Source organism: Psilocybe cubensis, chromosome 2, assembly GCF_017499595.1.
Source record: "Psilocybe cubensis strain MGC-MH-2018 chromosome 2, whole genome shotgun sequence".
Lineage (NCBI taxonomy): Eukaryota > Fungi > Basidiomycota > Agaricomycetes > Agaricales > Agrocybaceae > Psilocybe > Psilocybe cubensis.
In genome coordinates, this window is record NC_063000.1 from 4,018,652 (window position 1) to 4,034,806 (window position 16,155).

Below are 16,155 nucleotides of genomic sequence, written 5' to 3' on the forward strand. Positions count from 1 at the left end.
TATAGAACAGCTCCGGTGGTTGGTGACCCACCTTTGATTTATAATTCTTCGTCTGAAGCAAAAGTCAAGAAAATAATTGCGCAAGTATCCTCTCCCACGGTAGTTACAACGATAACTGACACATAAATTAACTAGCCAGTCCATTTCAACGGATACAGGACACTTTCAGAGTTTTATTTGGAGCGCCGCTGATTGTGAAATAAGTATAGAGTATAAAGAGACTTTTAGAGTTTGAAATGGTTTGAAGGGATTAATGATGTCAAGTCAAAAACATGCGAAATGAATGTGTCTGACGACTAGCGGCTGAAACGCTGACCGTGGGAATTTCATCAATTTTTGCCTCGCTGCTGTTGTCGTCGTCCTCCCTTTTGCCGACAACAACAATGCCATCCCAAACTTTCGATAATCGACGTCTTGTCGGAATTCATGCTGAGCGTGTTACTAATGTATCCAACAACGAATTCCCAGGGCACTATCCCGGCGAAGATCATTCGTGGAATCTTGAAAAATTCAAAAAGGTACGCCAGTATTTGTCTCGTATCAAGTATTTTCACCGAATAAACTGCTTTTGCAAGGGCAGAACTTGACAGTCACAGTACAAAGACTGTCTCAACACTCCATAGACTTTGATATTGTGGGCGTTGACGCGTCGATAGCAAATGCATTTCGAAGGATCATGATGGCAGAGGTGCGTGGATGATGTTTCTCTGCAGAAAGTTTTCCAAACGTTTTCTAGGTCCCAACGGTAGCCATCGAGCAGGTATTTGTGTGGAACAACAACTCAGTCATTGTAGACGAGATTCTTGCCCATCGACTAGGTCTCGTCCCACTAAATGTGGATCCGTCGTTGATGAAGATGAGAGGTCCGTACATCCTTGTCTATCCGCGTCAAATAGTTAACATCTACCTCAGAACCCGATACAACTCCAACGGACCAGAACACGCTTGTTTTCAATGTTGATATCACCTGCGAACGCAATCCAAAAGCTCCAAAAGGCACCCTCAACCCGCACGAACTCTATATCAATTCCGAATTCCTTTCCTCGCATATCACCTGGACTCCAGCAGGAGACCAAGAAGAAACTTTTGCTGCGAAACGACCAGCCCCGATCAACCCCAACATAGTGCTTGCCAAATTGAGACCGGGGCAGCAAATCAACATGGAGCTTCATGCGGTGAAGGGCGTCGGGAAGGATCATGCCAAGTTCAGTCCCGTTGGTACGTCGTTTTTGCACAATATCTACCCTTTATCTAACCGCCCGTTTAGCCACCGCGTCGTACCGTTTGCTTCCTCATATCAAAATCACAAAACCGATACCACCCAGCAAGGCGGAGAAGTTCCAGAAATGCTTCTCGCCCGGTGTGATCAAAATCGATCCTCGAACGAAAGAGGTCAGCGTAGACGAGAAGAACGTGCGGAACGATAGCGTCAGCCGAGAAGTTCTGCGGCATCCTGAGTTCGCTGATTCGGTCGAGCTGAGCAGAGTCAGAGACTTTTTCCTCTGTACGTGTGTTCTCCTTTCAAACATCCCACATTTCTAATTTCCCCGCAGTCAATGTCGAATCAGAGGGACCGTATGCACCAGAACGCATATTGCCCGAGGCGATCAAAGTGATGCGAGAAAAATTGGCCGTTATTCGGCAAGCTGCTCTGGCGCTACGGGAAAAGACCACAACTGTTGATACCGATGTCGTTATGGCGGATTCATGATTTATGCACCATATTCTGACTGTTTTATTTCCTGCTGTGTATAGAGTCATTTTTCCTTTGGTTAAGTTGGTGTTCACGTTGTAAATTCGGGTTCTTGCAGCAGCGTTAGGCTGCCGAGATATCAATGAGGGTGCAGGGATGCGCGAGGGTTGTGATTAATTGCTCAATTGTGGCAATAGGATGCTTTGAAATTTATGACTACTCCCAGCAACAGTCAAAGGCTCCAAGTTAGCTAACGTGGTGGGGCACTTCCGTTCGATGCTACCTGTTTCAAATCTCTGGCTAAAGATGGGGTTGATCGAATCGTCCGGGTATGCTTCAGTATTTCGATGGTATTAACGACCTTCATTTTTCCATGCAAAGGCCTTATGTGTTGAATGGTACCCAAGACCTGGCGTCTCCTGACTGTGACAAAAGGGTGCGTTCTTCCGTCGTGGCCAGTTATCCAACGTAAATTCATAGCTGACGGTGTACAGAAATAGCACACCGTCCAGCCGAACGTAGCCGGGTTAAGGCATGGTACCACGGACCTTACCCTCAGCCATAAATGTGGAAAAGAACTTCTTCGATTTACGTGTGGATGCTCTGAAATCCGACAATCATTACCAGAACTGTTGTGCCCGCGCTACCATGCGTACACTTGGCAAAGTGTCGGTGAGAAATTATATCTTCAACAAGTAGCCTCTAGCTGACCGTTTCCTTCTAGATCATGCACTGTCCACCCGTTCCCGTGGGATGTCCTTTGCATGTTGGACATGGATTTTGACGTGTCGGATATTAGTTGATGAATACTCATGGAATATCATTCAGAGCACTTGCAAAGCGGTACGAGGTTGAAACGAGGTACAGTGTCAAGGTGAGTTACTGTGCGGCGTACGACATACTACAATTCAAAGTTCACTCAGACCCGACGGGGTAGTTGGAAATTGGAATTATGACTTTCCCGGGGGTTTGCGCCCGTTTCGCGGGATGGGAAGATGCTATAAATTCATGGGTAGAGGATGCTCCCTGCTTTAGGAAATAGCTAATCCGAGCAGCATTTTGGTTGCCGACGGTCTCGGTAGGAACGCTTTATAGCAAGATATTTTTAACATAGGAAGCCTTTCAAATTACTCAAGTTATAACGGCTTGAGTTAAAACCCCCGGAGATAACAAAAAAAATTTCAAGACTCTCCTATCCCGTATTGCTTTATGTATGTCACTAACCACTACTCCTTCTCACATGGGCTCTCATTTCGCTTTGGGGTCTACTCCACCACGCTCCACAGAAGGTTTTTCTGTCTATTCAGAAATACAAAATGACCACAAACAACAGCATTCTGCTTCGTTGACCGACCAGACGAACCTCCTTCCGTTTAAAAAGGCTATTGTATGCTTCATCGGTCTTGCTCTGTGCATCTTAGTCTCGACATTGGACTCTATCATCATTGCTACCGGTATTCCCACCATCTCGGCGGCGTTTGACGCTGGCGCCGTTGCCTCATGGGTCCCCACTGCGTACCTGCTCACGTCCACAAGCTTTCAACTATTGTACGGCCGCTTGAGCGACATTTTTGGTCGGAAGGCAGCTATTTCCGTGGCTATGCTCGTCTTCATGGTCGGAAACCTGCTCGCTGGGTTCTCGAGGACCATCAAGGAACTGATTATATCTCGTGGTATAGCAGGTGCTGGAGGAGGTATGTTTAGGCTTGATAAAATTTGCAGTATATGCTTAAGATATCTGCCAGGAGGAATAATCAGTATGGCACAAATTGTTATTTCTGACATTGTAAGCCTGCGGGATAGGTACGCCGTGTCAACAAATACATTTTCATTCTCTACTTATGCTGGACAACGTTTAGGGGAAAATATCAAGGAATTATAGGTATCGTCATTGCTCTGGGGTACACTGTTGGGCCTCTAATTGGGGGTTCTTTGGCACAGAACATTAGTTGGAGAGTAAGTTTTGTCGCAATTTAACTAGGACCTCATTCATTCATTGACGATATTTGCAGTGGTGTTTTTGGATTTGTATCCCGGTAGCTGGCTGTGCAACGTCAGTTGTCGTGTTTATATTACCGTTAAAGCCTGTTAAGGGGAGCATGACGAGGTAGTCTTTGCACCGATTACTTTGAAAACTGCTAACAATACATCAGAAAACTTCTTGTGGTCGACTTTTTTGGTGCTGTTCTTACATTGGTCGGATGCACCCTCGTGATATTACCGCTCATATGGGTAAGGCTCACAGCAGACTATGTCATTTTCATTCTATATTCATGCTAATGGAATAGGGAGGTGTGACCTTTCCTTGGGGATCTGCATTTGTTCTATCCCCTTTACTGTCAGGTTGTTTAGTAATTGTGTTGTTTTGCATCTGGGAATGGAAAGGACCACGGTTGCCCATTGTACCCAGTAAGTAAATCAACGGCATACCCCCTATAATTACGTTAAATGAAGATAGTGTACATCTTTAAGTATGCTACACTGACGGGTGTATATATTACCATGTTCATCAAGTACGCCTGCACAGAGTTTCACAGGATAATGCCTCCGCTTTCTAATCCATGGTGTCTAAATTATAGTGGATTCGTTTTCTTCTCTTCCTTGTCATACCTGCCGCAGTACTTCCAAGTCGCCTTGGGGTACGATCCAATCGGTGCTGGAATACTTTTGATCCCGCTCCTTGTCAGCCAAATGGCTGTTAGTTGGATCTCTGTATGTATACAATCTTCAATGGGTTAGATGACCTTAGATGCTAATGTACAAATATACAGGGAATCATTGTCAGCCATACTGGCCGTTATCGAGTACGCATGACAGCAATACTGTAGTTATCTCTTCTTGATCTGCTCATCCCAGAATATCATTCACTCTGGATTTATTGTCTGGTCTATTGCCTGCGGCCTGACATCGACTTTTAACCGCCATTCACAGAAAGCCGAGATAATTATCTTTATGCTTCTCGCAGGAAGTGGAGTTGGTCAAGTGGGTTTCTATAATTGAGATTTGGCAGTCACTAATTTCAACGCCTGTAGACTTTGCAAACTACCGTAGTTGCCGCTCAGGCCAGTGTTTCTCGGAGTGACATGGCAGTGGTAACGGCCTTTCGTAATGTTAGTCGGCCTGATAAAATCCAGCGACTCCCAGTGACGCTCATCCGATTTTATCCTCCTTAGTTTGTTCGTCTGTTAGGAGGAACACTATCCCTTCCTGTAGGAGCGACTATTCTGTGAGTATCGCCTTGCACAAACCTTGCCGCCAGCTTTTCCTTGAAAACTAAATGCTCTAATAACATATAGAAACAACTCGCTACGATCAGCAATGTCCTCACTCGGTTACTCCAGTGAACTGATCATCGAAATTATTGATAAGCCTGCGTTACTTTCCTCCCCGACCACACTTGGGATATCTCCTTCTGATGCAACCTTTCTCCTGGATGTGGGATACACGAGAGGATTTCGCAGAGTATTCATTTTTAACGCAGCTTTGACGGCATTAGCGACCCTGGCCAGCGTAATTCTGATCAAGCACAAAGAGTTAAATAGGGGGGACGAGAATGAACTGGGACATACAAGTGCTCTATTCGTGAGCAAGAACGAGGTCAACCCCAGAGTGACTTTCGAGTTGGCCAAAGGCAAAGCTGCAATATAGGAACCTAACACAGAAATAAATTTTATTTTTATAACGTTTCTGAGGAGCGCCGGGGCAGCATGAATCCATCTTAGGGTAGTTGAGACTGCTTAACTTCTTACCTTCCGAACAGACATGTCCCGAGAAAATCTGAGTCACTGGGGAGACGCGATGCGTCGTTACTATAAGTACATCTCGGCTTGATCACGGCTATCGTTCGAATTTTGATCTCCGTTTCGAACGGAGTCGGAAGTGACTATCACGTGGCCTAATCAACCGACGCGTTTGTGTGAATCGTTTCCTTGAACCCCATGTTCTACACATTGCCCACCCAAGTTACGTATATCATGACTGACATCCCAATTCAGATGGATGAAACATATGAGCTCTCTATTCTCGTCAGCAAATTAGCGATATTGTAATGCAAGTTTGCACCAACATCCCGAAGAAGCCTTGTCAAGAGGTCTGTCGAAATTGGTGCACCTAAGTTTGTCACACATCATTCCTAACCGTCGCACATTGATTTTGAATGCACAGAGTCTCACAGACACAATATTTTCTTGACCCGAAACGGTGGCTGGCCATAGTCATCGAAGAAAAGGGAAGTTCGGGCGAAAGTTTGTCCTATTGATTCAGATACGAGATGTCGCGTGGTGCCCGATCCCGCAGCCTATTGTTGAATTTACCATCATTTCAATGGAAAGTTCCACCAGCTCTATCAGGTATCCACGAAGTTTCGTCAGGTCTTACCAGGACTGTTGCGCGCAGGCATATGGTGTACTTGGCGAGCTGCGGTAAGAATTTATATATTTTACAAGTAGCCGTTAGCTGAAAAATTTCCAATAGATTAAACATTTCTACCCAATCTCGTGGGACATTCTTGGCAAGGTGGTTGGCAAGTCGGACATGGATTTTATCGTGCCCGGCATTAGCTGATAAATGTCCATGAATGCATTTCAGTACATGAAGCTACTTCGATGAGGGTGCAACCCTAAGCAACGACAAGACCAGTTCCTTGATATGGATTTATAGGCGGTTGAAGCTTTGGTTCTCTTGTCGGTCATCAAACATATTCGTACGTCTGCAAAGAAATCTACTACCTGTAATAACTTTACTATGCCAATAATTGCCAGATCTTCTCACTCGTATTACATCAACACCCATTCGATGCGATATGGCCTCTGAGCGCCACGCGGCTTTGACGTGTGCCAATGTCTGTAAGACCGAGACTGCAAGTTTCCAGGCTATTATTTTAAACAACAATTATAGATCTATTTATACGTTCGCATGCTGTCTTACAACTGTTATAAGCTTACGTGTTTCATAGGATACCATTTCAGCGGAGGACACCAGTTCATTTATTCACAGGAGACCTGATGTGTGTGCTCGTTCGTAACCCCAGAACAGCATGATCGGAACTAATATACGAGGAAGCCTTGACCATCGTGTTTGCTCCAGGACTTCCTTCACATACATTGCGAGCTTCATTGCGTGTAATAAAATTTCTGGAATCGCGCGAGCAGTTGGTCAAAACTTTACTGAGCGAGATATTGATAGAAGCCGACGGTTCCGGTGCAAAAACCTCTTATCGTGATACATATTTTTAACAACGGCAGGCATCTAGAAGACTACTTATATTTGGACTTATAAAACCCGGTCAATTCTAAGGAATTTCCCCCAAAACGCCCCCTTCTGTGTGGTATATGTCGCTAACTACTGCTCCTGAAGAACTGGGCTTGCAACATGCTCCAGAGTCCACAGCTCAGCACAACACAGAAATTATCTCTTCTTGCTCAGACACACAAAACTACCGTGACCAACAACACACAACTTCATTGACCGACCAGACGAACCTCCTTCCCTTTAAAAAGATTATCGTATGCTTCCTTGGTCTAGCTCTCTGCATTGTAGTCTCGACACTGGACTCAGTCATAGTTGCCACCGCTATACCCACGATATCTGCTGCATTCGACGCTGGCTCCATCGTCTCATGGGTCCCTTCCGCATACCTGCTGACATCCACAAGCTTCCAACCCTTGTACGGCCGTCTGAGCGACATTTTTGGGCGAAAAGCAGCGATCTCCGTAGCTATGCTCGTGTTCATGCTTGGAAATCTTCTTGCTGGATTCTCGCGGACTATTATACAACTGATCGTGTTTCGCGGGATAGCAGGTGCTGGAGGAGGTGCGTTCAGCTCTGCTGCGATATTGACTGAATACTGATAATTGCGTTCTAGGTGGAATCATTAGCATGGCACAAATTGTTATTTCTGATATTGTAAGCCTGCGGGATAGGTATGTAGCGGAGACGTTCCGACCTCCCGTGCTAATTATACGAGAAACGTTTTTAGGGGCAAGTACCAAGGAATCATAGGTGTCGTCATTGCCCTAGGCTACGCCGTTGGACCTCTAATCGGAGGTTCTTTGGCACAAAACGTTAGTTGGAGGGTACGTTCGTCAAGCCTTGATGTGAACGTGGATCTTAGTTAATAATTATTCAGTGGTGCTTTTGGATTTGTATCCCCGTTTCTGGGTGCGCGATGGCGGTTGTCATATTTATATTACCTTTAAAACCAGTTAAAGGGAATATGACGGGGTGAGTTTTATACCAATCACTTTTACACGAGCTATAGTGCTTTGCTACGTTCCTCTAGAAAGCTTCTTTCAGTGGACTTTTTCGGTGCTGTTCTAACTTTGGTCGGGTGCACTCTCGTGATTTTGCCCCTTATTTGGGTAGAATGTTTTGCTAACCGTTTTGTGTTTATGTATTACTCACGCTAATATGTCAGGGTGGTGTAACCTTTCCTTGGGGATCTGCAGTTGTTCTTGCTCCCTTGCTTTCTGGGTGTTTGGTGGTTGTATTATTTTGCATCTGGGAATGGAAGGGAGCGCGGCTACCCATTGTTCCCAGTGAGTATTAACATATCAGAGGGCAAAATATATGCTCACGTAAAAGTCAGTGTATATCTTTAAGCATGCTACTGTTACGGGAGTATACATTACTATGTTCGTGAAGTATGTCTATCACCCTATTTTGCAGGTTTACTCTTTGACTCTCTGACCCTTTGTTAACTTGTAGTGGATTTGTTTTCTTCTCTTCGCTATATTACCTGCCTCAGTACTTCCAAGTTGTTTTGGGGTACGACCCGGTTGGCGCAGGAGTTTTCCTAATCCCAGTACTCGTTAGCCAAATGGTTCTTAGCTGGATTGCCGTATGTATACCATTCGCAACCCTAGTTTTACGAGATTGTTCTTCGCTGACCTATACGTGTCAAGGGGGTCATTGTAAGCCGCACAGGCCGCTATAGAGTAAGTAGGCAAATAATGTATGCAAGCTTATTTTTAAAGTCCCTTTGTCTTAGTCTATTATTCACTCTGGCTTTGCCATCTGGTCCATTTCCTGTGGCTTGACATCGACCCTAACACCTCATTCACATAAAGCTGAGATTGTGATCTTCATGCTTCTTGCAGGAAGTGGCGCTGGTCAGGTGTGTTATCAGTATTACAAAGTAGTGACCATGGGGCTAACCTTCTTCTCTCCTATATTCGTACCATTTGAAGACATTGCAAACTACAACCGTTGCTGCTCAAGCTAGTGTGTCTCGACGCGACATGTCTGTGGTGACAGCTTTTCGCAACGTCAGTCAACCTAGAAACAAGTTGGTATCACAATGTTGACTTCAGTTTTGCATACTCTTAGTTTATTCGTCTGTTGGGAGGAACTCTGGCTCTTGCCTTGGGATCGACTATTTTGTAAGTGGCGAATGGGTCACCTGGCCTGATCTTTACGAGCTAAAATTTAAACGTTGATTTCTCGAATTTAATTTAGGAACAATTCCCTGCGTTCAGCAATGTCTTCACTTGAGTACCCCAGCGTGCTCACATCCAGAATCGTCGACAACCCTGCCTTACTTTCTACACCTACTGCACTTGACATATCGGCCTCTGATGCAAGCTTCATCCTGAATGCGGGATACACAAAGGGATTTCGCACAGTTTTCATCCTAAACGCGGCGTTGACGGCTGTAGCAACGATTGCCAGTATAACTCTAATTAAGCATAAGGATTTGAACAGGGGAGACGAGAACAATTTAAAGGCTGCGACATCGGAAGTAAACAAAGGCGAGGATGAGATGAAGATGTACCCAAAAGTGACTTCCAACCTGGCAAAAGTCGGCATGGCGGGAGATAAGGAGGTATAAGGCTATAGACACTGTGCGACCATTTCTTACACCAATAGATAGTAGTAAGTACTAGATGATACAGAAGAACGTGTATGCTATATCAAAATGGAGACAATTCTGGAATCTGGATGTACCTACGTCTTTTTACAATTTCTGACAAAAAAAATTGATTGGAGAACTTACTTGGCATTGATGTCATTCATCAAATATCAATGCAATGCGCTCCAGGCGCTGCTGAAAGAGAATTAAATTCGAGTAACTACAAGCATTAGATCGTAGAGCGTTAAGCCGCGGGCCTATTGAGTGTCAATTGATGATAGTAGAAAATGTCAGTATAGTCGATAGTAGCAAATGTCCGTATAGTCGATAGTAGCAAATGTCCGTATAGTAGAAAATGTCCGTATAGTCCGAGGAGTCCGAGTCTGATACATATTGCGCCCACCCTCCGCGCATCTCTCAACCGAAAAGAAAATAAAAAAGATATCAAGCTGGTCCCTGTTCAAGTCCTCGGAGGCCACTGGAGCTATGCTTGAAATGACGATGCGCATGATGGAAATGATTTACACCACTCCTCGGGACGAGCTGGACTTCGGTATCTGCTGCCGAAAGCGCGTCATATATCGGACAGAGCTCATTCCAGGCAGCTAGAAAGGGTATGTGAGCGCATGCATTTCTGATGAGTACCATGAGTACTGGGCATACCTGGAGGGTTCGTGGGAGCCGGAGGAGTTGGTGGTTTCCAGAGATTGTAGAAGCTATTAAATAAGTTCCACTTTGGCGCTGGCGCTGGCGCTGGTGTTGGCTTTGATTTTAGACTATCCGGGTCCTCTGCAAAAACCACTGCTAAACCACTGTAAAATTATTGAGAAAATGATAAGAGGACACCACATAGTTTACTTACTTGACATAGTGGAAATCGATGTGACTGATCGATCGTTGTAAGTGATCAAAATCAGAACTTGTTTAGCCATGGAAAAAGACTAGGTCGCACCAATGCATTATCCATGGACCGGGATTGTCTGTCACGAAGCGGATGGTGACATTGCTGCCAATATCCCCGGCACTAACGACATCTCTTCGAAGAGGGTTGAGATAGTTGGGTTTAGTCTCTCCTGCACTCTTAACCACGCTGAATGGATGCTATAAAACGGGTTAGCCCACGACTAGCTTTGAGAAAATTCAGAAACGTACTCCGTGAAGATGGAAGGGGTGCTGAGAATGGTCAATACCGAAGCAACAACGAAACGCAGCACACGCACCGGTCCCCCAACAACGCCTGCTGGCATCGTCAATTCTATGACCTTATTTCGCGGAAGAACGAAAAGCGGCCCATCAGGGAGCAGTTCTTGTGCTGTTTTGGCACCGCTCATCAGTTGCAAGAGCAAAGGAACGGAGGGTTCATGGAAGTTTTTGCCGTTGATCGTAAAGCCTTGAGAGTTCATGGACATGTCGAGGTTGATGTTAACGTCGGCCCCTCCTGGGTAAGGCTTTCCGGGAGCACGAGGATCAAGAAGTAGCGGCCGAAGTTTGGCTTCCGACAGAAGGTTGACTTTCTTCTGCTGTGTCGTCTTCGGATCGACAGCACGGGCTCCCTTGTATCTTAGGATAGCGGAGTTAATACCACCTTTGAATCCCTTCGCGAGCTCCATCTCTGGAGTAATGGCGTTCGGAAGGGCGCGTATCCAGTAGTTGTCGACATTTTGGTTAGCATGGAGAACGAATGAATATCGCTGCCCTAATATATCGTTCAGACATATAAACTCTACGGTGACATGTAACTTCCTACCTGCAAAGATCTGGATGGCATTCACAGTCATCGGAACCGTATTCTCTCCATCGGCCTCTATAACAGTCATGTCATGACCATCTATCGAGAACATATAATTGGGATCACAAGACATGGACACCAGACGGAAGCGGTATCGGCGTCCCCTCTGAACATTGATGATTGCGAGAGGTGCTGCTGGCCCCCCAGGATATCTCCCCAATCCATTGATCAACGTTGAGTCGGCGATGGGGATGCCTCCTAACGATGGTCCCACAGTATGGTACCTTAAAACTCTGAGTTATTTTACAACGTTATTCAAATAAAACAATGAAACACACCAGTCGGCCAGTGTGATGACGGTCGATTCTTGACATTCGCGTTATTTTACGTTGACCACGAATAAAAATTTTACTAACCGTCGTCCACTAAAAGCAACGTTAATTCAGGATAATTACCATAAAACGGGATCTAACTACGTACCGTCATACAACAACCTATGTGGATCTTGTGGATCATAAATGACAATGGGTCCACGAAGTCCGTCGCAGTACTGTGTTCCTAGCACCAAAGGAATTTACAGCGGCGTTCAAGACGGACATAGTAATCGTTTCTTACCGAAATGGGAGTGATACCAGTGCGTCCCGGCCTTGTCCTTATTCGTAAATTCATATTGAAAAGATCTTCCAGGCGAGATGGGACACTGCGTGATTCCTACTGGTCCATCTGCCCAAGCAGATTGATGTTGGAGCATCCCGTGCCAGTGCTATACGGCCGTGTCAAACTATGCAAGACACACAAAATAATTTGCACGAACTATACTGGTACTTCTCAGCATGGTTTTATCGGTAAGATCATTGACGACATTCAAGCGAAATGTTTCCCCCTATCGAGCAGTTGAGATACTTCGTAAGAAAACGGCAAAGCTCTTACCTTTTTAGCAGTGATTAGGGGGCCAGGGTGAGAACCTTGGACAACAGTGGATCTAATGATGATCAGCACGAACCAAACAAGGAAAGAGAGCATAGACGACGCACGAGCGCTTGAAGCCATCAGGATTAACCACCTTATTCGAGACTTTGAGAGTCGCCCGAGGTCCAACGGCGGCAAGTGTCGGATGGCACACAAAGGTCAACACAACCGTAAGGGCCGCGTATACGGAGAGGGATATCCTCATACCAATAGTAATGACAGTGGGGTAGAAATGAACGTGGAAGGCGTAAACGCCTGTTGGATGATGGGGGTTTCAATGTAGAACATTTTCAGACGAGCCCATTGTTATATGCTGGATGTTGTGAGTCTCGAGCACTCCCCGAGGGACGGTACCTACCAGTTATACCAAGAATTTGATTGGGATTTGAGTTGCACCGTGCAGGAGCGTGCAGGCGACGGATTTGCAATCAGAGTCTGATTAAATCAAATTGGAAGCACCACGTGGATGGTTTGAGCAACAAGTTTGGCCGGGTCCTGGCAAGGTATCGAAGGGTTTTCCTGATGTATTTGATTGTGGACTGTACTCTCGATGTAAGAGAACCACATCTTGAACATGGGTTTGAACATGAATGAGAATAGGTGCAAGCGTAGTGACGTTGCTTCACAGCTGTAAAGACGACTCGGCAAAGGTCGGCCCTCTTATGTTCCGTCGGGGCGGCTGTTTGCGAAGATTACAAATTATTATTGTGCCTGAAATGCTCTGAAATGACGTCCGGTTTCAAATAATCTTTCAAGATCTCACCCATTACATGTTCACAAACTTCAAGCATACAGCGTACTTCCTGGCAATAAACATTCTCATTGTTATTTACTACAAGACATACAAGTCTCAGGAGCCATTGAATTTTGCCTACATTCAACGTTACGGAGACAGGTTGGCAATGTCATCAAACGCATCAGCGAGTCAATGGCTCCGAAATCGCTTCACCTCGCTATACGAGGCCGCACCACCCCCAGAAGAAGCAGATTTTAAAGCCCTTTTTGTTTCCATTTTCTCGGAAGATGCTCAAGTTTGGTTCAATCACGAACAGATATCGGTGGATGCATTTCAGGAGAAAATCACATCAGCCAACTATGCGGCCAAGGAGGCATCGATTGATTGGAAGGACTTAATAGAAATACCGGGAAACGATGCGGAGCATGTATGTTTTTCCTTGTCTATACTGCCTTGAAAGATTGCTTGATTATAGCTTTTATTCAGGAAGGCATAGTCGCAGGCAGTTTTGTTGTGACGAGGTCAATGAAATTTAGGATTAGAGCGGCACCCGCTCAACGATTGAATCATAACATCTTCAGTGCTAAGTGAGTTCTGAAATTTAATAACATCCTCTGAAAACATGGTCACATCATGGCATTCAAGAATTAACATCGACCCAACTGCCCAACCCGATATCACCGGCAGCAAACGCAGGATCTCCGAATTCTTCTTAACATCTTTCGACAAGGCAGCTCCGATACACCTTCAAAGTATTCCTCAGAAAGAACCTGCAACCGTTGATCCAAGCATGCTTGAAAAGAGCTAGAAACAAATTATATAGCACCTGATGGAAACAACGACTAGGTTCTAATTTCCCTTGAAAGCGAATTCAAAATGCAAAGCACTCGCAAAATTCGAAGGTATCATGTTGTGAAAGAGAAATTAACAAAAATCAAAAAGTTTTAAAGATCGGATAAATTGACGGTGGAAGTCGAACTACCTTCATGCAGTATGTATCATTTCGCTTCCAGGCCCTGAGTGATCCGGGAGTGGGAACTTTGCGAGTCGGAGAGCAGCGACTTGAACTAACGTGATCTCGGAGACGCTTGATAGGTCATACTTCCTTACCTCCATCTTGCGCACTTCAATCACTTGAATTTGTTGTATTTCCTGCCTCACGGACTCTACGAGAGTGTCGTTTGATTTGTAGGGATGGATATCGACGTTGTGAGCAACGAGCGTCAAGTAAGAGGCTTTCCTGATTTGGGTGAGTGTTGTTATACGTATAGTATCAGTATACGGTTGGACCCTGACCTGTTTAGCGTAGCGTATAGTGAGAGATGTCGCTTTCACTCATAGCGAAGCTGCTGAATGCTTTGCAAAGGCCTCATTAGTGAAGGGGATCCCAATGTAGCACATCGAGTGTTGATTTCGTCGAACGGAAAGCTGATATTGGATAGACGTTTCACAGTCGAAGATGCTTGTTCAGATTTTGGGAACTCCAAGGAAGTGAGTTGTGGCATCATTTTCTCAGCCACGTACTTTCAACATTTTCGTTAGGGTGATAAAGGCATCAAAAACATTCTCGACGCTCTGAATCACACCAACATGGCGCCATCCTTTGCAGATAACCATGCACTCACACGCTTCAAGGTCTCTTGCTCTACTCAGATTAAGAGCCTCCACGATGAGAGGAGATCACTCCAAGACACCATCATCAAATCATGTATCCGGATTGCTGAAATTCGCTGCTCTGTAGCGGCTAGAGAACACTACCTAAAGGTTTCCAATCGTGTTTTATCCCCCATCCGTCGACTACCTCCTGAATTGCTCGAGCACATTTTTTACCACGCAAGAGAAAACAAACCAAGTGACGGACAGCCTGGAAAACCCCCTCCGCTGATAATTGGACATGTATGTCATACATGGCGTCAAATCGTTATCACCAGGTCATTGCTGTGGGATACCGTGGACATGACTTACACCCCTTCGCCATTCTACTCATTACTGGATCGCAGCATTATATCCACGCCATCTAAGGCTATTCTGGAATTATGCTTTCAGAGGTCGTACCCATTTCCACTGAACCTGTCACTCAGGCCGAAATGCTTACCTTCCGACGGAAGTGAACACCCTCCGATGCACCCTTCAGCGATCAACTCAATAGCATCCGTCTGTCATCGCGTCCAAAAATTGAGCATACATGCCAGCTCGAAGTCAACCGTGGAACCCCTTTTACAGTGTTCAATGATCCAATTTCCAATGTTAGACTCATTACATCTCGAAATCGGGCGTTGCGACGACGGAGCAACGGGACCGATCACTCTCTTTGAAAATTGTCCGGCGCTGCGCGAAGTCGTGTTGGACTTGCACCCTACGCACCCCTTCAGGATCAACATTCCATGGGGCCAGATCACTCATCTCGACATGCTTCACGGGAATCATCCCATAGCAGACTCGACATGGCGAACATTGATTAGAATGCTCGATAGTTTAGAGGTTGGACGATTTTGTCTAGCGGGCCGGGTTCCTGGACTGGATGACCCGTTCCTCACACAGCAACACGCAACTATCGACGTCGTGAACGTTTTCGAGCTCCGAAGGTTACATGCTCTGACGATCAGATTTGTCGGTCAGGAGTTGCCCCAGAATCGGAACATTTGGCTACTAAAAAATTTGCATTTCCCAGAGCTGCGCGACTTCCATTTCTCCTTTTTCCCCGCGTCTACCCTTCCTTCGTTTTTCTTCTGGCGGAACGAAAACCTGCAGAATCCATTACATCCTCAGCTTCATAAGCTCAAATCTCTTACATTATGGGCAATATCTGTGACCACTCCCGAGTTGATCGAGCTGCTCAAACTCACAACGTCGCTGGAGAGGTTCCGATTTAAAGGGGCGGCTAAGTGGACATTACGGTACCTGGTGGGTTCTCTGAAGACCAAAACAGAAGAACGCTTTTCCGTAGCACCGTCGTTGACGAATCTCATTGTATGGGCCGAAAACATGTCCAAGAGCGATGTACAACTTTGTATGTCCATGATTTCTGATCGACAGGGGCTGGGACGTGGATCTTTTAAGATGTCCATTTTCTGCCGGAAAAGGCTGAAGCACCTCCCGGACGGGTTTATGGTTATTGTCGACTCGGAAGATCTCGCTGGGGCAGAATTTCTTAGCCATTGAGGTCAGTTCTCTAAAAT

General features: G+C 45.5%; 6 protein-coding genes across 6 annotated transcripts; 5 read left to right on the forward strand and 1 right to left on the reverse strand.

Moving 5' to 3' along the window:
- Nucleotides 1-383: 383 nt before the first annotated feature.
- On the forward strand, nt 384-1,711 carry JR316_0002793 (DNA-directed RNA polymerases I and III subunit RPAC1; the record flags this gene model as incomplete). Its single annotated transcript, XM_047888580.1, has 6 exons — nt 384-518; nt 581-688; nt 737-863; nt 913-1,218; nt 1,268-1,504; nt 1,554-1,711. 6 exons carry the CDS (start codon nt 384-386, stop codon nt 1,709-1,711), a joined length of 1,071 nt encoding a protein of 356 aa, XP_047753503.1.
- Nucleotides 1,712-2,933: 1,222 nt separating this feature from the next.
- Nucleotides 2,934-5,341, forward strand: JR316_0002794 (Efflux pump dotC; the record flags this gene model as incomplete). Its single annotated transcript, XM_047888581.1, has 13 exons — nt 2,934-3,387; nt 3,439-3,496; nt 3,553-3,649; nt 3,706-3,800; nt 3,847-3,925; nt 3,982-4,102; nt 4,152-4,206; nt 4,273-4,405; nt 4,465-4,497; nt 4,550-4,675; nt 4,726-4,803; nt 4,867-4,919; nt 4,990-5,341. The coding sequence occupies 13 exons, from the start codon at nt 2,934-2,936 to the stop codon at nt 5,339-5,341; spliced, it is 1,734 nt and encodes a 577-aa protein (XP_047753504.1).
- Nucleotides 5,342-7,023: 1,682 nt separating this feature from the next.
- JR316_0002795 (Efflux pump dotC) lies at nt 7,024-9,521 on the forward strand (the record flags this gene model as incomplete). Its single annotated transcript, XM_047888582.1, has 13 exons — nt 7,024-7,504; nt 7,557-7,614; nt 7,671-7,767; nt 7,821-7,915; nt 7,974-8,052; nt 8,109-8,229; nt 8,280-8,334; nt 8,399-8,531; nt 8,596-8,628; nt 8,682-8,807; nt 8,881-8,958; nt 9,020-9,072; nt 9,149-9,521. The coding sequence occupies 13 exons, from the start codon at nt 7,024-7,026 to the stop codon at nt 9,519-9,521; spliced, it is 1,782 nt and encodes a 593-aa protein (XP_047753505.1).
- Nucleotides 9,522-9,986: 465 nt separating this feature from the next.
- Nucleotides 9,987-12,445, reverse strand: JR316_0002796 (Laccase-2; the record flags this gene model as incomplete). Its single annotated transcript, XM_047888583.1, has 13 exons — nt 9,987-10,147; nt 10,206-10,354; nt 10,405-10,428; nt 10,495-10,643; nt 10,695-10,715; nt 10,763-11,238; nt 11,290-11,562; nt 11,608-11,637; nt 11,752-11,829; nt 11,887-12,034; nt 12,086-12,154; nt 12,202-12,253; nt 12,306-12,445. The coding sequence occupies 13 exons, from the start codon at nt 12,443-12,445 to the stop codon at nt 9,987-9,989; spliced, it is 1,770 nt and encodes a 589-aa protein (XP_047753506.1).
- Nucleotides 12,446-13,010: 565 nt separating this feature from the next.
- JR316_0002797 (uncharacterized protein) lies at nt 13,011-13,784 on the forward strand (the record flags this gene model as incomplete). The annotated part of the gene is made up of 3 exons (XM_047888584.1): nt 13,011-13,403; nt 13,463-13,563; nt 13,622-13,784. The coding sequence occupies 3 exons, from the start codon at nt 13,011-13,013 to the stop codon at nt 13,782-13,784; spliced, it is 657 nt and encodes a 218-aa protein (XP_047753507.1).
- A 1,421-nt stretch (nt 13,785-15,205) lies between these two features.
- Nucleotides 15,206-16,138, forward strand: JR316_0002798 (uncharacterized protein; the record flags this gene model as incomplete). Its single annotated transcript, XM_047888585.1, has 1 exon — nt 15,206-16,138. The coding sequence occupies one exon, from the start codon at nt 15,206-15,208 to the stop codon at nt 16,136-16,138; it is 933 nt and encodes a 310-aa protein (XP_047753508.1).
- Between the last annotated feature and the right edge of the window lie 17 nt (nt 16,139-16,155).